General features: G+C 41.9%; 2 protein-coding genes across 8 annotated transcripts in view; one reads left to right on the top strand and one right to left on the bottom strand.

Annotated features, from left to right (window-relative positions):
• Nucleotides 1-21771, bottom strand: part of cep128 (centrosomal protein 128) — a 68321-nt gene extending 46550 nt beyond the window's left edge. Inside the window, exon 1 of one of the 6 annotated variants that reach the window (XM_086264892.1) lies at nucleotides 21634-21771. Coding sequence is in view for 5 of the 6 variants with exons in the window: in XM_086264891.1 (XP_086121017.1) it covers nucleotides 64-237 (174 nt within the window). In the remaining variant the exon portion in view is untranslated. Of the gene's footprint in view, nucleotides 1-63; nucleotides 1074-21633 lie in introns of those variants that run through there. The other 5 variants (XM_086264891.1, XM_086264887.1, XM_086264889.1 and 2 more) reach the window with 5 other exon arrangements.
• On the top strand, nucleotides 811-27603 carry tshr (thyroid stimulating hormone receptor). 2 transcript variants are annotated; one of them, XM_086264893.1, is made up of 11 exons: nucleotides 811-876; nucleotides 1262-1709; nucleotides 8718-8789; nucleotides 9585-9659; nucleotides 14049-14123; nucleotides 15458-15532; nucleotides 16203-16280; nucleotides 16865-16933; nucleotides 21207-21284; nucleotides 24923-25111; nucleotides 25471-27603. In XM_086264893.1, the coding sequence occupies exons 2-11, from the start codon at nucleotides 1540-1542 to the stop codon at nucleotides 26924-26926; spliced, it is 2337 nt and encodes a 778-aa protein (XP_086121019.1). In that variant the 5' UTR covers nucleotides 811-876; nucleotides 1262-1539; the 3' UTR covers nucleotides 26927-27603. The 2 variants fall into 2 exon arrangements, with proteins under 2 accessions (XP_086121019.1, XP_086121020.1); XM_086264894.1 differs by lacking the exons at nucleotides 811-876; nucleotides 1262-1709 and adding an exon at nucleotides 8086-8402.
• The last annotated feature ends 64 nt before the right edge of the window (nucleotides 27604-27667 follow it).

Below are 27667 nucleotides of genomic sequence, written 5' to 3'. Positions count from 1 at the left end.
TTGCAGGTGGACCCTGAACAGATCCACATAGCATGTCTTTTGACGCAAACCTGCGCAAAGTACCTGTAAGGTGTTTGCAAGAGTGCTGATTTTCTCGGAGATGTCTACGGTTCGCCCGTCGATTTCTCTCCCGTTGCCTCTCGCCCTGTCCCGGCCAGGTCTGCGGTGGGCTTCGCGCCGCCGTGACCGGTGGTCCGGGGTCCTGTCGTATGAGTCAGAGTCGCTGGATATATCCATACTTTGAGACGAGGAGCGGACACCGTAAACGGCTGACTTCGCAAAGTATGGCGCAGCACTACTTTCATCAGCGGAAAACGCTGTTAAGTGCACCGTTAATCAGATTAAGAACGAAAATGGGATGCCTATGAACTTTTTTCTTTTCTTTTTTACAATTGATAACTCTGTCACAACACATGGGAGCCGTGTCACCATTGTTTTGACCACACATAAGGAAACAGATATCTGTCAAGGAAACCACGAGAACCAAGGGTATCCTGGCATTGTTGTGGGCGATGCTCCTCCTGGCTAGCAACAAGTGGAAACTCCTGTAAACGTTAGCCAGCTAGCTAACTAAACGTTAGCCAATGAATTTAACCTTGCGATAAGACTACAAAACAAAAACTACAAAGCAGAATCACATGGAATACAAGCGACCGTTAGATGCTAATTAAAGAGAAGAGGTTGAATTCACGCTATGCGGAAGACAGCCATCAGAAGAACAACCCTCAGCTTCTCCGCGCTGTGGCAAGTTGAACTAGCCGCGTCTGAGCAGCAAAACAAACGGACCAGAGCAACTCTGAGGAACGCTGGGAAGTGTAGGCTGCCCATCATGGAGCAGTGTGGGAATTGATTATTTGAGAACTACATTGTCCAAAGGTGTGTTTTTTGCGCCAGTACTGCCGCCCTCGAGGATAGAAAAGGGGAAAAAAGAAAATTTTGTCCATGTGCATACTGAAAACCACAAGGTGGTATTAAAAAAAGAATTGTGTTAAAAACGTATACATTATACTTTAAGTTGTATTAAAATAATAATAGTAATAATAATAATAATAAATAGCATTATTATTATTATTATTATTATTATTATTATTATTATTATTATGTGCTTATAACATAATTACAACGAACAAAAAAGTTGTGTAAAAATGTAGTTTATCTATTAGCAAAACTTTTAAAATTCCTGCAAATCCTAGTCAAGAAGGGGGTGGACTACATTCTGCACAACACCAGACTGTCTCAATAATTTCACCCTCCCCTCCAGCAGCTGAAGAGAACCTCCAAACCCACCAGAGCCGCAGCTGCCCGTCCTACAGCATCCACAGCTTCACAGAAAACTCCTGTGGCCCGGTAAAGCAAACTGTGCACAACAGTGCAGTGCAGCTCCACTTGGTCACTCTAAGGATTATTCATGAAAAACAGCAAACAGCACAGGCTATTAGGGACAGCTTGACTCAAACTGGTAGATTTCTTTGTGGCTGTGGACTTCAGGGGGACTACCATCGAAACCCAACACTTGCCAGTGTGCAGCAGCACTTCAGCATGCAGGTGATAACGTGCGCATTGTTTACGCTCGTCACCCTCCCTATCAGCACTGCATCTGAGGCTGACTCCTGCCCTGCCGTCTGCGAGTGCTCCGAGTGGAAGACTCTCACTATCTCCTGCTTTGACATTGATATTCTCCCCAGGTTCCCAGCGAGCACGGAGACGCTGTAAGTAGGCGTTCAAAACGCGTCTGTGAAAGTAATCCTGCTGTTTTTGTTTTTTTTCTTCCAAGCACTGTGAATGTAAAGTGTTCCTAACCCCGAGGAAAAATCATTATAATAGCATGAATATTCCAAAGTGCACCCAGGGGATCCTGAGACTGTCTATGTTGTTAAGTAGTTATTCTTTCATTTTCAAGGTATCGTTTTTGTCTGTTATAGCATTACTGTGATCTGCAGTTGTCTGTGTCACTTGTATTTGACTATTTGTTATTGTAAAGCCTTAAAACATATGAAAAAGAACACTGATATTTTCATTTTTCATGGAGATGCATTTAACAATTACAAGATTAATTGTGAAATAATATGACCCCAGTTTAGTAGGTTTTATTTAAAACGACTCAGTTAAGCCACCTTTATAACCTGAAACTATACAAATAATATAAACAGAACATTTCAAAACACGAGTGAAAACCTCTCTTGGTTTTATATTAAAAGTTCATGCTAATCAGTTTTAATGTAATATTTGTTTTTTACACTCTGTCTTAAAATAATCACATCTGCACTGGAATATTTGGAAATCACCTTTATGGCTGGATCTCTGTTTGCTGACTAGGCTATATGTATACCACATCGAGTGTGCCTTTGTCCATAGTTTATTTTATTTTGCTCTGGTAAATCAGCTGTAGGACTTTTCGAGATAGGAAGAAGAAAGAAATAATCTTGACACCAACGTCTGAGGAGGGTTTGAGCTACCAAGGTACTGACAGCTTTCAGGTTAGGGTCCTGTATGTGAGACCACTGCATGGCACAAATGTACTGCAGACACCAGAGATGCTCTTTGGTGATAAGAAATGTTTTAACAATCAATAACAGGCTCATATTTCCTCACATAATTTTTTTCACTTTCTGCTTTGACCTCTAAAATGTGCTTCTGTGTGTATCTTGTATTAATTTACAGTGCTAAACCGCCACTGATGATGGTATCATCAATGACAAGAATACTGCTAAAAGCCAACATTCACTCACTTGTTTTCATTTTGCAAAGACAGTGTTTCCTCTAGCATCACTGCCAGCTCAGGCTGCAACTAATCATCATTTTCATTATCAATTTTCTGCGCACTGCTTTTTCTAAAGCTTGTCTTGTCTGTGAAATGGGAAATAAAAGTGGAGTTTACTCCTAATATTTTCTCAGAGACCAATGTGACATCTTTAAATATCTTGCTTTGTCTGGGAAAGTCCTAGTTTAGGAGGGAAATGAAGCAAAGCAAAGTTACACTAAAAGCTTTATAGTTTGTTGCAATCATGTGCTGACTGTAAAAAGTTAAAATATAAATAAATAAATAAACTAAAAGTACAATAGTCATCTTGTTATCTGAGACCCCAACAAAATCTGTCCTGGGAGCCAATGATGTAATTCGTAAGGATCACCTCTGAAAAATGTAGCAGGGCTTTTACATTTCCCAAACTGCTTAAGTAGAGGGTGAAAATTATGCAATAGAGAGCGACCCGTTTGCTGTGGCCTTGACTGATGGAAACACATGCCCCTCAGATGGACTCCATCGCAGATGTGGAAACACTGGAAACATCAGAAAGGGTATTTCCACTGAAATCAGCAAACAGTAACGTTTAATTGTACACGATGTACAGCACTTTAGTAATGACCTGGAACATAACCAAGTGGGCATTTTTTTTTAAATATAATAATATGCCAGAAACATCAACGGAGAAACATGGTGCTCAAAGAATCTTTGAGATAATTCTGCAACAGCAAAGTGGCAACAGCTTTTTATCACCTTATTTTGGGGTAAAGTCAGAATAACTTTTTAGCAGTTTTAATAAGATTTGACAAGTGATTCTATCCAGGTAGCAACTCCGACCTGGTAAAAACTGAAAGAAAACATTAGTTTAATTAAAAACTTTAAAAAAAACTACCTCGTTTGTAGAAGGACTTGCGCTGTACTTCAACAGTTACTATACCTAATACTTAATAATGACTTAATATACTTTACTGTGCTGTAGGTTATTACTTTGAATGATTACTATGATTGTCATTTTTGAAGTTTTGGTCTCACAGGTCAGTCGGCTAAAATTCAACAACACTGATGTACTCTCTTTGTCTACCACACGTGTTTGGGCAAGCAAATTATTAGAATGTGTCCACTATCATCATACACAAATCTTTTTCTTCTTTTTTCACCCCAGTACTCGCTATATAAATATAATTCTTATCTCCTTCAGTTTCATGCTAATTCTAGCATCTATTGCCATTGTTAGTATGGAAATGTTAGCATTTAGGGTAAAGCAGCCTGGTTAAACACACCTTCTCAGAGTTCTTATCATTTCATGATGGACTTGAAAAATCCACATTTTCTAGTAAGCTATGATATAAACGGTGATATTTACACCTTATAATTTGGTTATTGATTTGATATTTTAAACTGTTCCTCTTCCAACTATCCCTGATGTAGTGTTCACTAAAGCCCAGGAGAAGGCTCTGCGCTGTGCCGTGATAATCCCCATTCCTCACTTCCAGTTACTAGAGCGTCCCTCCATCTCAAAATTCCAAATACTTTGCATTGCCTTCATCAGCACCCATCACATAAAATTACCTCCCCGTCACTGCTTCAATTCATATGTCCACGTGAATCGATGTCCTCAATGTTCTTCACATTCTTGTTCAGTTTGCCCAGCCTAGCACTGCCAGCGCTCCTGATAAAAATATCTGCCAAATAAGCCCAAAATACACCGGGTATTGAGCGGGATGTTCCAGCAGATGAGGTGTGATAAAGTTAGATTTTCCTATAGCCTAGACAAACACAGAGGAACAAATCCCCCCCAATGCCCTCGTCAGGCCAATACTGTCCACTTTTTGCGACTCCAGCTAGGTCCAGCTCTGCGTTTATTTTGGCCTTTCACCTCGTGGCTGCTGCCAGAGATGTCTTTCACCATTTGGTTTTCCTTAGAAACTGTCGTGATAGAAATTCAGGAGTTAGACCAATACCATTTACTACATATGTTGCCATTATAACAATGTTTTAATAAGGGATGGTACTTATTAAAAATTTGTATTCATTTTAGGGTCAAAACTCAGTTCAAAGCACTCACATTACATGATTTTGAACTGGGAAATTGAAAGTTAAGAATTAAATATTCGTATATGCTTTTTGAAGCATAAAAGAGCTTAATGCCAGGAAATGTAGCTTAAAAGCAGAGGCCAAAATAGAGCTTTTGTACGGTTTATACAACTAAACCATATCATTATTCATATTATTAATATTTTACAGTCTTACGTTATAATTGATGAACCTTTGAACTGCTGGTTTGCAGACCTTTATTTTACTGGACAGAGTTAAGCTGAAGTCGCTGGGGTATTAATTTAGCCATACAATCTGTTCATCTCTGCCAGAAAGCAATCGAGTGTGTTACTTACTCTTCTCAAGCTTTCCTTTGAGACATTTGTGAAGCTGTGAGCTATGACCTTTTATAAAATGTCCCATTGTGGGTAAAAGCCTTGAAGCTTTCTGTGCTAATTTAGCCATTAGCACAAGAGTTTGGTTAAAGATTTTAAAGATAGTTTTGTGCGGGACAACGTGTAAAAGTTCCCACAAAACGAAATGGGACTACAAAGCAGCCGTCTGAGTGTGTGTGTGTGCGAGAGTGCACATGTGGATACTTGGAGTTTAGAGTGCTTTGTGTGTGGAGGTTACTCCGTGTGCCACCGGGACTCTGAGAGGTGGAAAGGAAAAGCACAGGCGTGCTGAGAAGCCTGCCTAGCGTGACACCCGCCTGCGTCTGGACGTTGCATTCAAATACAATATTTACCTTTTACAGCACATTTTGCAAACACCCCAAGAGTTCCATTTGCGAATAATTAAGAGGGAAAAACACTTCAATGGAAACGCAGCAGTTCCAGTTCTTCAGAAACCTCAGATTTTTTTTTTTTTGATCAGAGTTTAAACATGTGACAAGTCAACGTCTAATAAAACAGCCCCTCACAGTGAAATCCTAATGCCGTTTGCTGAATGGTAACAGATGAGCACCCTGATTAATGCAAGAGGAGAAAAAGCAGGATGTTGAACGTGATGAGATGCGATTAATGGAAACACTGACAATTTACTAGCCATTCATTTCTACCAATGGGTCATGCAGTGGAAATTGTTAGTGGTGCATTAATTTCTGCACGTGTTTATGAGAAAACAAATCACTTTTTTAACAGCGCTTCTATACGTGTCTATTGCAAGACACGACTGAACAAGTAAATGTCAGAAAGCAAGTGTGCAGTGGACACTCTTGCGTTTTTATGGAACTTTTATTTTTTTAAACGATTCCATCTGGAGAAAGGTTTGTAGCACAATATGTAACAGAGCCTCTCTACCAGCCAACGCACAAAATTAAAGAGAGCTCATAGTAAACACAGCTATGTTGTCAATCGGGCGCTGACACCACTGTGAATTATGTGGCCTCTCCCCACTTCAAAGTCAATTCCCAGCCTGTTTGTTTTTTAGGTTTTCTATCCAAAATGACAAATTGGGGTAGTAATTCTCTCCTTAAGCCCTTCAAGATGGCCTCACCGGTCTTCTCCCTGTACTCCTGAGGGAAAATGCATTCTGGTTGGAGTGTGGCGGTGAAACTGCGTGGTTCTGAGCGGGGTGTTTGGTGTCAGGGTCTGCTCTGTGTCGCTGTGTTTGTTTGAGTTTGTCAGAGCGCGTGCAGAGTGCCGTGCGCCCGTGTTTGCAGACTGACAACCCCGCTCCACGTGCGAGCGTGATGCGGACTCATCGGCCAAATCTCAGCCTCTGAATTAGTCTTTTGTTCCCCTGATGAACCAAAGGTGCGTGAAGATGCTGGCTTTGGCTGAGTCATGTTCTTTTCCCCAAATGCTTGCGTACACTGTTGCTAGTTGAATCAGGATGTGGTGGAACAAACTCTAAATGTGCATCCCATGAGCCTGGAATATAACATGACAGCAACACATGTGGATACCATCTTAATCCCTTTCCTCTATTATTATGTTATGATTCCTAAGTCCACCGCAATAAAGTCTCCAGCAAGGAAAGAAATAACACTTTTTATTTGCAAGGTCGTGTGTCCTTAAAGAAAAGGTTGAACATTTTAGATGATGCCCTGGTGTAAAGATTTAATGATTATTATCACTCATTTATTTCCTATGAAGTAGCGAATTAGTTGATTAATGTCAAAAAGGCTAAACTGCACTTTTTAATAACACATTTCATTTACTAGCACATGTCAACACATTTCTTGTTTCGCGAAAAATGACAACACCCTATCTATTAATGTGCGTGTTTTTTTTTTTACATTTTTTTATATATATTGTTGTTCGATGTTCCTGGACATAGCCACCGCCCATTTCGTAGTTTTGTTTAAGCCCCAGTCACATAAGGCTAGCGAGCAGTGGGCGACCCCCTGACAATCACTTTGCCGTTTAAATGTTTTGGCGTTTACTGATTGCTGAAGGTTGCAAAGAGTTTGTCTTGCCAGGTGGTCTCAACTGGTCGCTAGGTAGTCACCAACTGGTTCCTCAAAATATTTTTTGTATACTTTCTCAATAAATCTAGCCTGCTTGATGAGGTACATCGTGACAGGATGACACGTCCCCTCTGAAAAGTCTCAAAAAGATATGTGCAACCAACATCCATACCAGCACATAGCTTTCTTGTAACGAATTGATGGTTCCATGGTGTAATGGTTAGCACTCTGGCCTTTGAATCTAGCAATCTGAGTTCTAGTCTCAGTGGGACCTGCTTTGTCTGATTGTGTATGTGATGGATTTGAGTTCAGTCTGGGTAAATTGTTGTAGGTAGGCATCCATGCACTGACGTTTAAGTAGAACCATGCAAGATGTTTCGCCATGAATGTTTAAAGATACTTCTTTAATAGGCTAATCATCTTCTGGCTAAAGCCTAAAGGCTAAAGTTTATGAATCAAAAAAAAAAGAGAGAGAACAAAATTCCCATAATCCCATTCTGAAATTATTTCTTATTTTGAAATATTTTCTTTTAGTGTTTTAAATTTCATTTAAAAGATTCTCTCTTTTACAAAATTAAAAATATATATATATTTAAAATGGTTCAGATTCCATTATTTTCCCCATAACATAAAAATTGTTTAACCGTTAGCTATTCTTCCACGTGAATCACATACCTTACCAGCTTTTTTTAGTTCTCAGTCTTGGTCTTTTATTTCCTACGAACTTTCCACCTGTTTTCTTCTCCTTCATGACAACTTACCCATTAAATCTCCTGAACTCTAATGTCTCGCACACTACACTTTCTGAAACATCATAAACACACCCAGACATTGTTTGATTTGGTTGCCAGCTTACATTCATGTCCTTGTTTTCCTTTCTGTTCCTTCAGGGGGGATCTGTTTCCCCATTATCTTCAGAGAAAGCTTTCATCTTTTTCTCTTTTTTTCCGGAGACCCGCTAGTATTTGGACTTTGTGATATTGCTTTCTTTCCCTCATTGCCTGTACTGTTTGTTTCCTTCTTTCTTTCAACTGAAATGTGAATATGTAAATAAACTGCTATTTTGGGAAATGCACTCCTGACTTTGCTGCTGACAGAAGATGGGATGGAGGGAATAGAAAGGGATAGCAGATGAGCATCTCTTTTGTGTATAGTTAGCTAAGTGTCAATACTGGAAAAAATAGAGAAAGACTTCTCTGACTTTTATCACAGGTAACAAAACCACCTTTAAATCACTTGTCCATTATATCTTCTATCATTTGTTTAGTCTGCAAAACAACTGAAGTGTAAAAATAACCACTAAACCAGGCTTTTTCCTTACATCTCTAATCTTTATGCTAAGCTAATTTGAGCTAACTTAGCTTAGCAAAGTGACGTGCTGGCTCTGGCTACTTACTGTAATGTCATTAAATGTAATCTAATCATACAATTACAAAAGAAATTACAAGTAAAATTGGAATTAAACTTTTTTGTGACAAATTAAATATTCATCATTATGGGGTTTTTTGTTTGTTTGTTGTTAACCAGGTGGCTTTTTGAGACCCGTCTATCATCTGTGCCAGCGGATGCCTTTGCCAACGTGGTCAACATCTCAAGAATGTGAGTGCAGGTTATTCCCCTCACACCCAGCCACCCCTTTCCCTTTTGTCTCTCACCCAAGCAGACGATATGCTCTCTGTTTAGTGTCACCGCTGGCTTCTAATCAGAGCTGGAAGAGCTAATGCGTTCCTGCAATAGGAATGTTTCTCCTTCCACCACAGCAGGGCTTGGACATGGCCTAGGTATTCCAGCAGAGATTTTTGGGTGTAGAGGTGGAGTTTTTGTGCTGAGGTAAAATATACACTTGAGCCTTGATCCTCAGCTGCTGAGTTCCACATCTGCGTCCAAGTCATGCATAAAGAGAGACGGATGTGTGGAGGACAGGTTTTCTATAAGCCTGAACCACACAAAAGTGCACACGGCCAGCATTTCGACTGACTCTGAACAGGCAGACTTCAGGACAGAAAATCAATAAAATGTCAATTATATTTTCAGATACACAGAGGTGTGTTTTATCAAGTAACTCATAATAACTGTAAAAAAGTAAGTGATTATTTTCAGAGCATGCAGCCGAGTGACTGATGACTAAGTAATGTATATGCGAGGTGCATGCCTGTAAAATTACCCACGACTTTGGAGGCTTTACACAAGGTGGACTTATAAATTCAGGAAAGACTTTCAGGCTTTAGGATGATTTTTGGAGCCACAAACTCATTTGTGAAAACATGTCTTATGTTTCCCCCCTCCTAACACGACCACAGTACCTTCATTCTTTAAAGTCATGTGCTACAAAGAAGTCGTTTATGTTTATATTACACAGACAATTTGTCCGATAGCTTTGTTTATTTCTCGTAGATATATATCTGTGGACATGACGCTGCAGAGGCTGGAGAAGCACTCGTTTTACAGCCTGAGGAAAATTACCCACATGTGAGTAACTAAAGGAAAAGGGCACACTCTTTATTGATCTTTATTGATCAAGCTGTTCCATTTGCTCTCTCTCGGGAGAAAAAACTGCTTAATTTTGAACCTTGCCAGCAGCAAATGAAAGCAGGGAAAGACAGGAGCTTATTTCTCCCTTCCACACTGCTCGCCACTTGTAATCAGAGCGCTTTTGCCAGTTCATGAGGCTAAAGAAATAACCCTGTTGTGGGAATACTAAATGCAGATTAGATAAACAATTCAATTCAATGAAATAACTCATTATCTTGGATGTATTTGGTGAGCTACTACTGAGTTCGCTCTAATAAGATGTTAGAGCAGAGAGGCTAAACAGCAGCCAGTGTTTGGCTTCTCTGCTCTTTTTCTTCATGCTCCAGCTCTCGTTGAAGCAGCTCAGGGGAAAAAGTCTAGCAAGGTGCACTCTATTCTCAATTATGGGATAGAGATTTATGGCTGAGTGTCTTGCGTGGACCACACACTTTCCAGCAGAACACCTCCCAGCACTTCATATATTACTGCAAGACTTCCTGCTCATGTGAATGATTTGTTCCAAGGTATAGCATCCTGTAACACAGGAGCTTGTGCACATGCCAATTTGTTTCCACTCTTAAAAAACGCGGGCGTGTGCAGTCGTTTGAGACGGAAATTATGATTAACAGCTAGAAAAGTTAATTCGACATGATTTGGATGTCTTTTCTATCCGAGTTCTTTCCTTATTAGCTGTTGAAATCCAGATATCAAAACACAGACAGAAGTAATAATTCAAGCTGCTAGCTGAGGGTTGTATGTGTGTTCTGGGGGTGTATTTTGGATCTCTGGGGCCTATTTGCCGCTGATTGGTGTGGTGTAGTGCCATCCATAAGATAATAGCATCTCTCTCAGGTTTCCTTCAGGGTCAGACACAAATTAATGCTCTGCTTCCTGTTGGCTGCTTGAGGCCGACAGCAGCTGTGGATCAAGGACTTGCCATTGGAGCTAAGAATTCAGAGGGGGTTGGATAAAGTTTCCCTTGTGCCACCATAACATGAAACTACCAGTGCGATGAATACTTGGTTTTTTAAAAATGTTGAAATCTCTCAACGCTACACTCGAACTATACGGCTCATATGTAAACTTTCACGCTGCTTCAGTCTGGATATGACTTTTTTATGAAAGTGTAAACTCTTGTTTGGCACAAAGAAAACACAGGTCTTTACCACATAAAGGCTAAAGCTGTGCTAATCAGTATTTTTATTTGAACTATGGTCTGAACTCACTGAACTGGAATTCTTTAGCTCACTGCTCTGGCTCATCGTGTGCCTCATGTACAGCTACAGAACTGTGCAAAAGTCCCGAGCCATCCTTCATTCCTTTATGTTTTGGTTCCAAGGAGCAGGACTTTGTTGTAATTTTTAATAGTGTCTTGAGCAATAGTTCTTCAAGCTTTCTTTCAGTGCCTTTCTTTGGACATTGGCTGCTTTTTAAATAATTTTCAGTCCAGTCCTTGTACCTATGAAATAATTCAAGCATAGGCACCTAACTTAAGGGATAAACCTGTGCTGTGTCTACACATAACAGACTTAGCAAGGAAGTCTACGGAGCTTGGAAAGAAAAGCGTCTGGACTTCTTTCAGTTGCTTGAAGACGTTTCACCTCTCATTGAAGAAGCTCCACATTGGAGAAACCAAACAGCCACTTCATAAGCGCATGGCACAACACAGAAGAGCCACCTCCACAGGACAAGACTCGACTGTCCATCTGCATCTTAAGGATAAAGGTCACTCTTTCGAGGATGCCAATGTTCACATTTTGGACAGAGAGGACAGATGGTTTGAAAGAGGAGTGAAAGAAGCCATCTATGTCCACTGTGAGCGACCATCTTTGAACAGAGGCGGGGCTTACGACACCAACTGTCTGCCATCTATAATCCATTTTTGAGATCCTTCCCAGACACCTTAACGCCCACTCACATCCTGGGCCCTGATAGGGTGGGGCCAGGGTTTCACAATGAGCTCACCCGAAACCCTGGCTGATTGTGACCTACACCCTTTTTCACACCTTGGCTCATGTGATTAGGTAGGGGATCATTAGGGGGTCCTTTGTCCCTCTTGGGGGGTGGGGTACTACTACAGGGCTTAAATCTGGGACTCTCCACTATTTGACCCCATAACTGAAGAAGCTTCTTGGATGAGAGGTGAAACGTCTTCAAGCAATTTAAAGAAGTCCAGACGGCTTCCTTTCCAAGCTCCTTAGACTACGATGACCTGGATGACTGAGAACCTTCACAGACACTCAGCAAGGAAGTGATTTTAAATTGTATCTTTGTTACTAGCAGCCTGTCAGAAAAATGTTTCATTTGTTCTCGTTTCTTTAGCTGAATCTATGAAAAATGTCTGATGGGCATAAAATAGTATGTTCCCACCAACAAGGGAATATCCAATGAAAACATGGCACATCCTGGCATAGTGTATCTTTAAGAATGTAAGGAACTGGGGCAAATGGAGTACAAAGAAAGTGGCAGGCCCAAAACGCTTTTACAGCTGATGAACAGCATCTGAAAGTCATGTCCTTAAGAAAACAGCAAAGACCTGACCCAGGACCTGAGAGATACATCTGGCCCTTCAGCTGTCAGCGAATCTACTGTTCGCCAAAGCCTCATTAGAAATAATCTCAGTGGAAGGGTGGCTGTCAAGAAGCCATTCTGAAGGAGGGGAAACATGGAGAAAATGAGGCGCTATGCCAAATTACACAAGAACTAGACTGAAAATCAAAGAATTCCTCTCCTGACTTGAAATTGTCAAGTCAGGAGAGGAACAGCACTGACTGTCTGCAACCATCTGTGAACACGGTGGAGGCTCTGTCATGGTTCAGGGCTGCATTTCAGCCTGTGTGGATCCTCACAGGTGTCATCGGGGTTTGATACTCCATGACAGTTATCCCAAACACTCTGCCAAAGCAGCCAAAGCATACCTAAATATAACAACACACAATGGAAGACTATCAGTCGTGGACAAAGTCTGAGCCTCAATATTATTTAAGCAGTGAGGGATCATTTTGATTTTGCCTTATATACTGTTTTTATATTTACATTTGCACATGTAAATAAATCACTACACCTATTTCCCATTTTCCTAGCAAAATATAAAGAAAGGAGGTGTGGCTGTACAGCATAAGACATAGAGAAACACAGATGGTATAATCAGGTCTGTACCATGATTGAGTATTTTTGATCCCCGAAGTCTGGCTTGTTCGACCAGTGTATGAACTGCATGCCATGACTGAGCACAGTTTAAAGGGTGGGCTAGAGTGCAGTATGCATCCTTCAGTCTGGGGTTAAGAAAAGCCAGGGGGAAGAGCAGCGGGGGAAATTCTGGGAACCAAAGAACAGAATACAAGTGAATAAAAAAAACATTTTGTCAGTGTATTGCAGGTTAACTGAGAAATTACGGTGATAATTTGTAAATGTAGTATTTATAGTTTGTGCTGGTGCCCCCAAGTGGCCAAAAAAAAAAAAAAAAATCAATGTGTTTGTCAGTGACCAGAATAACACCTCTTTCTCTTCTCTTGGCTTAAAATGTCATTTTCTCCGTGTGTCCTTTATTTTTATGTACAGGGCAGAGCTGTTTCCTCTCTGTCATGATTGTGCCGTTTACCTTGGCTATGTAAACCCAGTTCTAGTTTTTACTTAGGCTCGATGCAACAGCGCAAATTGCACGGTTGACATCACCCGCCAAAGACAAAGAAAAGAGGACCACCCACAGAAACACAAACTTGATCGACCAGTAATCCAAGTAAAAAGAAATCAAATCCCGACCCCGATTTTGGAGTTCAAAGGATAATAAGAAAGACTCCGACTCTTCAGCTTACCTGGTTTCCTCGCCCCACTGAAATGCTGCCACTCATCAGTTTAGTAGCCAACTTAACAGACTATGGAAAAGTTGTATTTGCTTATTTAACTGCCTCCGATATTTTGCTGTAAGCCCCGAGTTTCTACACAACAGCACTGGGAAGATGAACCTCATCTACCCGGGAACTTTAAATGAGGTTTGCCAGGCGTGTGAAGAAAGGCCAGGATACACGTTCCAGATCACCTCATGGCCTCAGACAGCAGTGAGAAGAGTTCAGTGCAGCACAGGGCGCACCAGAGTAAACACACTAATGAAACACTAATTGGACTTTACTTCCGATCCTGGCTGTCTGCACCAAGTTTCCCTTCTCTTGCTCACTGCATCCACCTTGCTCTGTTCCCTCGGCAGGTCTGAAGATTGTAAAGCGCGTGTGTTTCTGAACCATCATGGCGTCGACACACCTTCGTTTTCTACCTATGCTCTGCATTCGTTTGGATTCAAAGGTGAGCACATTGGCAGCAGCTGACACCTCTCCGTCTTTGCTCTTTCAGTGAGATTCGGAACGCGAAAAGTCTGACCTACATTGACCCAGAAGCCTTTAAACATCTCCCAGAGCTCAAGTACCTGTAAGTACTTTTAGAACAGGTCTTTAAAAACGTCAACATTAGAGTGAAGTCAAAACATGAGGGGGGGATCATTCAAGACATTTTTCCTTTCAGGAGGCCAACGTTTAGCAGTTTGACATGATGTCTTTACTCATGGTTAGCTTCTGTTAAAAAGCCCATTGCCTCTACTTGGCTATTAAAAGCTTATATTTTAAGGACTGTTTATATTAAATGATACAGTCTGTCTTTTCTTTCCTCTCACTTTATGATGCATTTATAATGAATTCAGCAGAGAGTCAATAATGAGAGTAGCATGCATTGCACTTTTAAAGTGGACGTATAATGGTTTTCTTTATTTTCTGTCATACATAGCAGACTAGTGAAAGCTCACATGGCCCAAATGTTCAAATAATGAGGTTTGCACCTGTCACAGTAATCCCTGCGAGGTCAGGGTGCTCTAAACACTGTCTCACAGGGTTGTTTTCTGCTCTTGGCGCTGACATCAGTGAGAGTGGATATCTAAAATATGATCATCTCAGGCACACAGCCCTGTTTGTATTAAAATCACGGATAGTATAAAAGATGGACACAGCTACTGTGACTCCACCAATTGGTTTCTGAAGTCACGTGTTTCCACCATCAGCATTTTCATTGCAGAAAGCGGGAACGTCTGACTGTGAAACTGCACGCTCATTGGCTAATTACTTGTGATTGACAACTCATGCACCAATAAGCGTGTGGCTTCATACCTCAGATAATCTTATATTTTGAATGACTGAAATTTACGAAACAGACCTAACTTTTTATCAATGTTAAAAAAATGTATCCAGTAAGTGTCAGAATAACAAGGTTAGATCCACTTCAAAGATAAGGTGACTGATGCCGGCCAACAGCAGCTAACAGTGGAAAGGTTCCCAATATCCTCAACATCCTGTCATCGAAGTGAGTCACTCATCGTTTCGTATCCTTTCACAAGTTTTACAGCCTCCTCCTGAGCAAACAGACATATTGACAGTCGAGGTAAACAGTGGACATCTAGTGATGAGATTTTACACACTGTAACTTTAAGGCATTTCCACATTGGCATCGTTTTTCTGACCCAGAAGCTACATCAGTGTTTTATACTGTCTGTAGTTTCAGTCTGTGGGTAGTGAGGGGCAGTTAGCTTAAAGACAGGGAGCTAAAATGAGCCGTTTCAGACAGAGAGTAAAATAAATGGTTTCACCAAAGCACAAAAATCTAGTATCAAGGATGCAAAAACACTATTAGAGCCCAGGAAGTGGATAACGAGCATAGTAGGTCCCCTTTAAAGGTGATCAATTACTGATGAATGTAACCTTCTCTGTGCCATTCAGGGGGATTTTCAATACTGGCCTCACTTTCTTCCCTGATTTGAGCAACATCCACTCTAACGACATGAACTTCATCCTGTAAGTTGCTTCTTAAAACTCCTACTTTGAACATCAACACAACTGATTACTATAATATGGTAAATCAATAAGACTTAGAAGGATACTTGGCCATTATCATCTCCTCTCTTTGCTACATTGTTGACAGAATAATGTAGTGTTTTTATTCTGAAAAGTTAGCATCTCATGGTTCGTGGTTATTGTTTGTGTGTCAAAGCAGACAGAATGAAAAGACTGATAATGCTCCTTTGTACTTCACAAAACAAGGCTGGGCAAGTCATTTGGAACACAACCCAGCGGGAATAATGGGAAGCGTGGCCACGATTTTGTGAAATTCTACCACTTTTCTTTGGATTTTATTTTTTTTTTGTAAGTTATTGACATACAAAATTTGTGTGTGTGTATGTGTGTGTGTGTGTGTGTGTGTGTGTGTGTGTGTGTGTGTGTGTGTGCTCGTATCTTATCTGCCTCCCTGGTGTTGTTTAAAATGAGCTCCATCCACAGTCTCATCTCTCTTTGTCCTCACCCACTCAGTCAGCTCCTTTATTTCCTAAATCTAATTTTCCTACCCAGCTGTAACACTTGCGAAACAATCATCAACACCACATTTCTCCCCATGCCTCTTTCCAGTGAAAGGCATTTATTTACAACACCACTTCATTTCCTGCCCGTTCTCCGTCTTCCTTTGCAGGGAAATTGTTGATCAGCCCTACATCACCGAGATCCCAGCCAACGCGTTCTGTGGCATCACCAGCGAAGTGCTGACAGTGTGAGCTATATGAACCGCACTCACAGGGGGGACCACACGCAGATGCACATATATGCTTTGTATTAAAAAAGCTCAATCGCACACCTGATGCAAATCCATATTAATATGTTACGCTTGCATGTAGCTTATAGAAGAAAAACTGTAACATTGTTTTCACCCAAGCAAAAACCTTAAAATAGCCACCAGAGGAAATGGGGGCCGTACAAAATGACCTCACTTTAAAAACATGTCCTCACCCCGACCTCACTCGAGCTGACAAAGATAGCAAAAACAAGCACAACGGGACAATCACTCTCACCCACCACTGACGGGCAATCACATGCATGCGGTTGGATTTGGGAATGAGGGAAGTGAGGTAAATGTTGGGTTTAAGAACCGCTAAATTGCACGGACAGACAAGTCTCACCATAAAAAGTGAAACAAGTAGGCCCCACTCATCTGTCACTGGTGCAGAGGAGCGGATGAAGGATCAACATGTGGAAAGTATTTTCATTCACCAGCTTGGTTATTAAACCGAAGGAGACAAGTCCTGATGAGTGCCTTCTCCTTTTTTCTCGATGTTACTATTTATTGCTTTGTTCCAGGATGCTGTATGGAAACGGCTTCAGATCCATACGACATCATGCCTTCAACGGGACAAAGTTAGATCAAGTGTAAGTATTTCTGGCGACTGAACACCACGCTGAAGTAAAACTGGTATGACTGGTTATAGAGCTGGGAATTTTGGGAAATGTGCTTTTTTTCCCCCCATGCCTTCCAGACTTTAATGGTGAATGGTAAGGTAAATATGAAGCTACAGCCAACGCAGTAAAGAACGGAAAGAGTAAGAAGGAAACAGCTTGTCTGCCAGGTTTTAAATTTAAACTGTCCCATTTAAACTTTATAAAAGCTGAAGAGAAACAACAACACTGGTACTGTTTCATTTGTTCCCTTCTGTTTCCAGCCTTTAGGCCAAATTCAAGATAACCAGCTGCTGGCTTGAGCTTCACTGGCACCTGTTTGGGGAGAGTGTAGTTTTTGCCCCTACGTATTCTAGTTTTTACTACTTTTGAGGAGGATACACTCGCTGCGTGTGTGTGATAGTAACTGCTCAAAAAGTCAGGGTTGGTACTGTGAGACAGATGCTCCTCAGCGCGGCGTCTCTCTTAGTGCAGTATTTCTTTTTTAACCTTTCCATGTGAAATGCACATTTCAAAATAAAAGAAAATACAGCCTTTGTCTCATCTCGATATTTCCATCTCTTCTGCTTGTACTGAAGGGACTTTTGCGAATGATACCTTTAATTTCATTGCTTAGCAACAAGCTCCACCAGCAGCAGTATCTCCTTATCAGACACAACTCATCTGAACCTGTCAGGCTGATTTCCAGGTGCCTCCACACTGTTGTTTTGTTTTTTGTTTTTTTGAAAATATTTTTATTGAAAAAGAAAACAACAGTACTTGCAGTTACCGAAATACAATCAACCTTTCTTCATTTTCCTAAGTAAATAAACTTATATATATATATATATATGAAAAAAAACAACGCATTCTAAAACAAAGACAAAATTTTTTCAAGTTTTAAAAAAAACATGACATCTTTAAGCCGCCGGGAAATAGTAGGATACTTAACAGACTTCCAATGCAACAATATTAGATGTCTCGCTAGTAGGGATGTGAAGGCAATAATGTCCTTTTGTGTGGAATCAAGTGTAAGCGAGCGAACAGGAATCCCAAATACAGCAATCAGAGGACAAGGATGAAGAGTTACCCCAAGAACAGTTGACATAATAGCAAAATACCCGGTCCAGAAACCTTGTAGCTCAGGACACAGAAAAAGCATGTGGCTAAGGTGACAAGGAGAACCGTGGCATTTATCACATTTATTTTCCACTTCTGGATACAATTCAGAAAGTCTAGACTTAGAGAAATGCACCCTGTGTATGACCTTAAATTGAATAAGTCCAAGACGAGCGCAGGAGGTGGAAGATCGTACCCTCACTATAGCCTGTTCCCAAGACTCCTCATGTATTCGAATTCCTAGTTCTCCTTCCCATGTACACTTAAGCTTAACATTAGAGTGGTTACTAAAAGACAGAATAGCATCATAGGGTTTCAAAATGGTTCCTCTGTGATGAGGAACAAATGATAACGTAGTTTCCCACTGCTGTTCTGGAGGTAAAGAGGGGAAATTTGGGAAACACTTGGCAACAAAATTTCGAATTTGAAAATAGCGAAACAAATGGGTAATAGGGAGATTATAATGAGAAGACAACTTGGGAAAACTATTGAAAACACCATCCACATATAAATGTTTGAACTGTTTTATACCCTTGTCACACCACACTGAGAATGTCGAGTCCAAAAGTGAAGGGGGAAACAAATGGTTGTCGCTTAGAGGACCCGAGGAAGACGGCATTACAAAATTAAAGTGAAACTAGATTTTGAGTGTGTTAAGAACCACCTGATTATCAGTGTACAGAGAGGGTTTTACGGCTAAAGAGGAATAGAGCAAAGTTGTTGTTGTTTTTTAACTCCTTCCAAGAAGTGTTTAGCTGAAGCAGCTCTCACATTAGTTTCTCCTGCTAGTTTTTGTTTTCATCAGGTGGCTTTATGTGGTTTTCACCACACAAAGTGATCAGTTTAAACTCTTTGAAAAAGTCTATCCTGGGTGCTGGTTTATCTCGCTGGGATGAGCAGGCGACCATGTGCCGCATGTCTTCCTCTCTCCCTCTGCTTTCCTGTCACTCTTTGTCATCCTCCTCACTCTTAGTCAGGGCCTTTTATGTGCACTGATATAGTAAACTGGAGTTGTATTTATTAATATCTGTGCTGCTACAGTAATAATGTTCACACCACAGTGCCATGTGTCATGGTGAGACATTGAAACGACAGCAGGAAATCACTCAATCCTGCACGCACAGCATGACTGAATGTTAGCGTCTCACAGGAAACAGAGACGATGACTGAAACGGTTACATGAACATGTCCATCTGAGATAATATCCTGAAAAAAAGATGTTTTGTTGAATGTGCACTTTTCTTAAGGTTAGCCATCATCTGCTTTCTAAGTGAACCCCTCATTAAATGAGAAGAACAATTTAACAAGAAAAACTTTTAGAGAGAGTGGGGTTCTTCCCTGGACCCTGGTTGTCCTGGCTGGTGTCCTTCCGGGGCTTTGGGTCTGTTCGCTGTGCCTTGGCTCCTGTGGTGCTGTGGGCTCCTCTTCCTGGCTGTCTGGGCCCTGCTGGGTCTCAGTGGGCCTTCCTGCATGTTTCGGGCTCGACACCCTGGTGTCCACTGCAGCTTGGTGTTCCCTGTATGTTTTGGTCCTCTGGGGTGTCTGGGCTCCTGATTTAGGTGGCCTTATTCGGAGTGGGGATGTCCTCACAGCATGGAGCACCACAATGCATGCTGTTGTTTTCTCTTAGTTCTCTGTTCTTGCTCGAGGGTTTTGGTTTCTGGATTTCATTGTGCTGCATTTGGTTTTCTTTGAAGGTAGATGGTTTTTGGGTGGGATGTTGGTGAGGACTTTGCACACATGTTCACAAGAGGGGAAAAAGGCCTTAAGATGTATCTGAAGAATACAAGGTGACGGATGTCTCAACCTGTAGCTGGTGGCGCATATGACATCATCATCATCTGTTCCACCTGTCAGCACTTTACTGAAGCCCAAAGAAAGAAAAACAACGAAACAAAGGGGTGTGGGTTTGGACCTTAGATGTGATGGTTAAAGGGTTAAAAGGTCTAGGAATTCATTAATGCTGATAGATAACCAAACACCCCTAACTCTGTGTTAGACCTCTGTGTTTACACAGAGTTAACAGGCACTGGAAACACTGGAACGCCACCAGCCATCCAACCCACTGGGTTGGATGAACAGCTGTTAGGCAAAGAAACAACAGTGATTACTTAAATTATTACTAAAATATTGAGAAGCTAAAGAAACCTTCTTAACTCTGACCAACAAAGCAAAAAAAACCTTTTCCCATCACTTTCAGACGCTATCACACTGAATAATCAAAACAATGATTTAAAAGTCTTTTTTAGCGTATCTGTGTAACTATCTGTCACTGGGGCCCTGAAACAGTTTATTGGCCCTCTATTTTCCCACAAATTAGATTATGCAGCATTTTGCCTGGGTTTAACACTTTCTGACATCTGGGATGTCTATTTCCTTACCCAAACTTGCGCTACAGAAGGATCATAGTTGGGCCTTCTCATATGCACTCAAAAAGTCCAGCTCTTGATTAGCAAGGAGGAGCTCTCACGGGGAAATATGTTTCCAAATATGTCTTTCAGGAAGTCTGCATTAAGAGTGGCCTTCTCCCAAATACTCGGTGACACGAGTCCTCAGGCTTGTAGAAATCTATTTCATGCTCCTGCATTCAATAACCTCATAAATCACCGAGCAGAGAAAAGGTAACAATATCGCCTTTTCCCTCCTTGTCGCAACATGTTTTCTGCTTTTCACCTCTGGTCCAGAATCCTGCATAGTCAGGATATGAGATATTAATGATATTAATCTAAGACCCCTCTCCTCTTTTACAACACCTACACTCAAGTCCACGTCCTTATAACAGCCCAATTAAGCCATTGGTCGGTAACTAGTGAGTCTTACCACACGGGTGTTTGTGTTGGCGCCTGATCTGCGCTGAGGGGAGAACTGATCCCAGCACAGCCTGACCAAGACAAACACATCCCTCACATGTCTATTATCCTTATTAGATTTAAGGGATTCAGGGAGATGTGCACAAGGGTGAGAAGTAGGTACCGTCAAACCGTATACTTTCGAATTTGAATCAACAATGCAAGTGAGACGTTTTCTGTGATGTTTTGACCCTAAAGACAAGAGAAATATGACCCCGCACCTCACCTTTGTCAGTCTGACTTCAACGTGCAGGTTTTCTTTCTCTCGAAAAAACGTAATTTTGTGCTTTCCTGTCCAGCGACCTTCACAGGAATAAGTATTTAACCGAGATGGATGACAGATGTTTTGCGGGAACCATCAGCGGCCCCATTCTCCTGTGAGTACCTGAAAATTTGAGCCACTCTCATCAACTCCTTGTACTTCTACACACTTATATATATATTTTTTATTATTGCATAATATTTTATTGCATATTGATAACATAGACTGTATATAAAAGATGGACATGACGTCAGCCATTTATTTCTGGTCTCCAGCAGCCCTGTTTTTAAAGCAGCCTCACCTCTACCTTTAAGCCTTACATCACTCCCACCCCTGCAGTTGTTGCTAAAGTGGAAATGAGGTGTTTATAAACTCCCAGAGTTGATTCTGTTCATCTGGACGTAGAGTTTCATCACTCATCCAAGTGACTTTTTCAGTCTGAAATCTTTTTGGGATTTCCTTACCTGAATGATTGAGCATGTTTTGACTTCTTGTCTGTTCCTGTGTTAGCGCTGATGTAGAGGTTTTATCTGCCACCTGCACCATAACGATGAGCATAAATGGAATCAAAGCGACCACGCTGCAGGCATACTGGGGACTTCAGAGAGCTGTGCATAAACAAATACCTGCAAATCACAATGAACTAAATCAGTGTTGTCAAGTAGATGGGGCCAAAATTCCTCTACAGCAATGTGAAAGACTCACAAAGTCATACAGAAAATGGTTACCTTTCATTTTTAAAGGTGATTCTACCAGCTCCTGAATCGTAGCGTCTACGTAGGTTTTCACACTTTTCTTCTGTTTCTGGGTAAATAAGGACACAACCTGAAACTTTTAGAACTGGCGATAATGTTAACAGACCTCTCTGCACTGAATCATACTTGTTATTAATCTCTGCACTTTCGGTTTTATATGGCTGTAGGTTTTAAAACATGAAAAGACAGAACAGAACAAAGATTAGACAACACACCCACAGCAAACCGTTTTGAGGGATATTTAGCACCAGAGATGTAATCTGATTACTTTTTTCAAGTAACGAGTAAAGTAAGGGATTACTATTGCAAAAACGGTAATTAGATTACCGTTACTTTCCCGTAGGAACGCTGCGTTACTGCGTTACTAAAACCGTGATATTTTTTGCGAGAATGTCTCATGACAGTGACGTAAGCGAGTGCGACGTTCGTGACAACAGCTGTGTGCAGATCAACAGTGGATCATATATCGAGTGCAGAGAGAGTATGAGCGTGCAGCGTTTAAAGCGTGGAAGTACTGACCTTACTTTGAGTTTGATTCCATAAAAAGTGACAAAAACATTAGTGTCCGCTGTGCGTAGGAAGAAAACTTCTTTTTACAGCGAAAAAAACCCCTAAACAAGCACCGAGTAGCTACGACGTAATGGGAAACTCACAGAGAAACTCGCGGATTCTTCCACTGACCGCGGCACACCTGCACCAGGACAAACCTCCGCCTGCCCCACTCCTGCTTTACAGGTGAAAATAGAGCAACAGGACCGCTGAGTCTTTGACTTTATTTATTTTCTGCTGTGTTTTACTTGCATCTATTTGAAAGACTGAGTGTAAACACAAAAAATATTTTATTTTATGAGCTGGAATGTGCAGAAAATAGGTTTAAATGTTAAATTAATTTCTTCCAGTCAGAGAATGTTGCAGATAATAAAATGTTTGCTTGATGCATAAAGTTAAAAGATTAAAACTGATAAAACAAGTTAAAAAAAAGAGACTTTTCCATTTGATTACATTTTGTATGATGGATTATGTAGAAAAAGTAGAATTGGGCTGAAAGATCTATCACTTTATCACCTCGCTTTATCGTGTTTTTAAAAAGTAACTAAGTAACTAAGTAATTAATTACTTTTGAAAATAAGTAATCAGTAAAGTAACGGGATTACTTTTTTGGGGGAAGTAATCAGTAATTAGTTACTGATTACTTTTTTCAAGTAACTTGACCAACACTGTTTAGCACTAGCCCTGTTTAGGAAGTTACTGACGGTAAGTCCAGTTAGAGTTCAGCAATGTGCTCGTTCACAGTGTGTGGACTAGATGAGACATGTCTGTGAAACAGGACAGAGGAAAAATCCTTCCTCCACAGCTGCGCCTTTCACCAGGAAACCTGACACGCATTGTGTGCGAGCATGTGATGGAGAGACTTCCGACGTTTCTCCGATACCGTTTTCTTTTTTGCTGTGACCTCATATATAAGGACATTTGATGCAAACACCTTTAACCACAGCTATCCGGTTGCTGTTGTGGCTCGGCTCTAGCTGCTAAGTGTCTGCTAAGGTAAACTGGTTTTGTGTGCAGGTATTCTTCCTCTATTCCACTGAGGAACATGTCCTGAGTTAGGTCACCTCCATGAGGTCATGAGCGAAACATCTGGAAATGACAAAATCGGACCAACACTCTCAGGGTCTGCGCTCCTCTTTTGTTATTGTTTCCTTTTCTTAAAACGGCGTTTCACAACGAGCCCCACGAGAGAGACCAGAGGACAGAGAGGAGCGGAGAGCAAACGGGACTAAAAAAAGAACAAATGAACTCTTAGAAAACATCTGATTTAATTAAATGAATTGATGACTTGGAGCAATGTAGGGTTAGGAAACTACAGCAAAGCGGAGCTTGGACTCTACTTGGCCCGTGGAGGGAGGGGGGGGCGTGTGCGGCACTGTAGGTTGGAATGTCCTGATAACAGGATCACGCAGGATGTTGGTGAAATTGTCAATTCCCTGGACGTCTTCGTCCCGAGGAGGTTGAGCTGGCTTTGGCATGACAGCTGAGTGCGAGAAATACCGCGTGTAATTACTTAAAGATGATGGGCTAAGGAGTTCACTCCAGGAAACAGATGCAGGGTGTTGTTTAATCCATCCGTGAGCTCGCTGGTCTCATCATGTCTAGCTTTTTTTCTGGGTTGCTCAAAGTATGTCTGTTCCAAAGTCTGGACTTGAAAGTCGCCGAGTGTTGTTCTTTCACTTTGTGAGATTAAAGTATTGTGCTTGGTATTATTTTAGCATGCTTATGTTATGGGATACAGAGTTTTTTACCTGCATGTTATCAGCTGTATCACGGACGTAGCCTCATTTGCAGCCTCTGAGCTCATAATGTCTTATTTGGTAATTCCATTTTCAAAGTGTTATCCAAGACGCGGCTGCATCACCTCTTGAGTAACCTCATAGCCCCACAGATGTGTGGGATTTTTGTGGGGGAAAACAATGTTTAAATCCCATATTTTCCACAGACTGTGGACCTAATGTAAATTCCAGCAAAGAAAAGCAGCAGCAGAGTGGAAATATAGCAAATATTTGAGATATCGAAGGTACCTTTGAAAACAGAGCCCACCATTGGGCAAGAGCATTTGTTTGGCCTTCTCCCCAACTGTTTCTGAATCGTCTGTGCTGTGTGACTGACTTGCATCCCGCACACTCTCCCATCATGACCAGTCTGCCACTAATAAGGTCAAAAATCTAGATCTATGGCGATCCCTTCGATACACCCAAGTGTTAAATCTCCTCTGTAAGCCTCTTTGCAACCCACCTACACCTTAGTTCCTCCTTTTCATGTCATGTCTGTTGTAATCAGTGTCAAATCTTTTGTCTTGCTGCTTATTTCTCCATCTTGTGCATGTGGAAATCTGAGGAGGTCCGAGAAGATAACGTGCCAACAAATATAAATTACTGCAGGTGGAAATAACCATTTTCTTTTGGCCAAAATTGAGGTCTTTTATTCCCCACCTGTCTTTCAGAGACGTGTCCCAAACAGGGATCACCTCCCTGCCAACCACAGGGATGGACTCTGTCCGGGAGCTGAAGGCACGTGATGCCTGGGCCCTCAAGAAACTGCCACCCATCAAGACCTTTAAGCACCTCACCGTCGCCAACCTGACATACCCGAGCCACTGCTGCGGCTTCAAAAACCTTAAAAAGAAGCGAGGGTGCGTTTGTCAGTTCTTCTTTTTTGTAGCTGGTGGAGTGTAGAAGGCAGCATGAAAAATGTAGTCCTTGAATTTCGTGTATTTGGATGATCCGCCACAGCGAGCGGCAGCAGCTGCACTTGCATGATGTAGATGTTGGCAGGGATTGAATCAACTCTCCTGACGTGTTTACCTATAATTCATTACAGTGCTTCCATAATTAGTGTCACTCACTGCTGTTATTGTAGGAACGAGGTCGAGCCAGACTAGTAATGGCTCTCAAAACAGGATTCCCTTTTCCTTCAAGTGGATATAAAGATGACTGCATCATTATTTTATGGGCTCAATGTTCTGTGCGTTTGTCTGCATGTGTTTTTCAGCTTTTTGGAGTACATCATCTGCAACCTTACTGCTTTGTATGACCAGCATCAAAAGCGCTCCGTGGGGCCCCTGCGCATGCCGTCCCTCCAGGAGGACAGTGTTGTGGAAACACTCCCGGACCGGGAGCTAAAAGACGGGGATCACAGAGAGGCCCAGCAAGATTGGAAGAGCGGTGACGTCCACGGCAGCCTGCACTACCACGCCTACTTTGGAGGCCACCCAGATGAGGATGTGGGTTTCGGAGAGACCCTAAAGAACCCCCAGGAGGACAACAGTCAGGAGTTTGACAGTCGTTACGACTATGTGGTGTGCGAGGAGGGAGAGGAGGTGGCGTGCGCACCGGCGCCCGATGAGTTCAATCCTTGTGAGGACATAATGGGTTTTGGCTTCCTGCGGGTGTCTGTGTGGTTTGTGAGCTTGCTGGCTGTTCTGGGAAATGTGGTGGTGCTCCTGGTGCTCCTCACCAGCCACTACAAGCTCTCAGTCTCCCGGTTCCTCATGTGTCACCTGGCCTTTGCAGATCTGTGCATGGGGATTTACCTGCTGCTCATCGCCTCTGTAGACCTCCATACGCGGGCCGAATACTTCAACCACGCCATAGACTGGCAGACGGGCCCCGGCTGTGGACTTGCTGGGTTTTTCACAGTCTTCGCCAGCGAGCTGTCCGTCTACACCTTGACGGCGATCACTCTGGAGAGGTGGTACGCCATCACCTTTGCCATGCGGCTGGATCGCAAGCTGCACCTGCACCACGCAGCGGCTGTCATGCTAGGCGGCTGGGTCTTCTGCATCCTCCTGGCCTTGCTCCCACTGGTCGGCGTGAGCAGTTACCAGAAGGTCAGCATCTGCCTCCCCATGGACACCGAGTCCGCAGCGGCTCAGATCTACATCATGTCAGTGCTCGTCCTCAACATCTTAGCATTTTTCATCATCTGTGCTTGTTACTTCAAGATCTACTGCACGGTGCATAACCCTCACTACCACTCCGGATCCAAGGATACCAACATTGCCAAGCGCATGGCTGTCCTCATCTTCACTGACTTCTTGTGCATGGCACCAATTTCCTTCTACGCCATATCAGCCGTGCTGGACCGGCCGCTCATCACCGTGTCCAACTCCAAGATTTTATTGGTGCTCTTCTACCCGCTCAATTCCTGTGCCAACCCGTTCCTCTATGCCATCTTCACTAAAGCCTTCAGGGGAGACATATTCATCCTTCTCAGTAAGGTGGGCCTGTGTCAGCAGCGAGCACAGCTGTTCAGAGGCCAGACGGTCTCGTCAAAGGGCAGCAGCGGGACATCTCAGATAAGGAGAGACAAGGATAAAAGTCGCAAAGGAGGGAGCATAGGCCAGGAAGAAGTGCCTATCCACCTGAAAAGGTCCGCAGGACATACCTCCCACCAAGCAATCAGCCAACAGAAGAATCCCGAAGAGAGCCAGAGGTTGGACACATGAGGCCGGCTCAAGGCAGTAACATAAGACAGGCTCAGGTGAGAGAGGAGAGACCTTGAAGTGTTGGGATATTTAACAGACAGCTCCAGCATCCTGTATCTGCTTCAGCTTTCAGGCTGAGTTCAGCTGTTTTCACAATTTCGCCTGTGATGATTTTATGGTTCCAGTTGTTGGAGAATATCAAGTGTCACGGAAATACGAGCCTGACTTCATCTCACTTATAGTCCTTTGCAGAATAGAGATCATTTTAAGGGGAAAATGGCAGGATTAACACTCATTTATATGTTTTCAGTATCTTAATTATACTTTGAGGCTGATACCAAATGTGTGGCACAGTCTGGCACTGAGACAGGCAAATATTACTCATTATCTGACGTACTTCAGCTTCCAGTGACACGAAGCTTTTTCTGAGGAACTCTGTTTATATGTGATTATCGTGTTCAAGGACAGCCTGCTGGCTCAGTGCCGTTCAGTGGAAACTAAACCCAGGATGTAAAAAAACGTATTTTCAAATCCATTGTATTAATACCTCTGTATATACTATAAATATATGATTTAGAACAGAACACATAGCCTATTGCTATTTTTTTGCATTTCTTGTCTAACTACATTTGGTGATTACAGTAATTTACTGTGATGTTGGAAAGTTTTTTTTACAAAAAGTGCATTTATTTGCATATGCCAACAACAAACTGATGTATCACTTAATTAGATTTATAAAATATCTGTTTACTTTTGCTCCAT

Source organism: Aulonocara sp. 'chitande type north' Nkhata Bay, linkage group LG15 (genome assembly GCF_057382095.1).
Source record: "Aulonocara sp. 'chitande type north' Nkhata Bay isolate Kocher_YH1m ecotype deep benthic linkage group LG15, A_spYH_male_GT1.1, whole genome shotgun sequence".
Classification (NCBI taxonomy): domain Eukaryota; kingdom Metazoa; phylum Chordata; class Actinopteri; order Cichliformes; family Cichlidae; genus Aulonocara; species Aulonocara sp. 'chitande type north' Nkhata Bay.
Note: the sequence above shows the minus strand (reverse complement) of the source record. Positions and strands in the feature narration are given on the sequence as shown.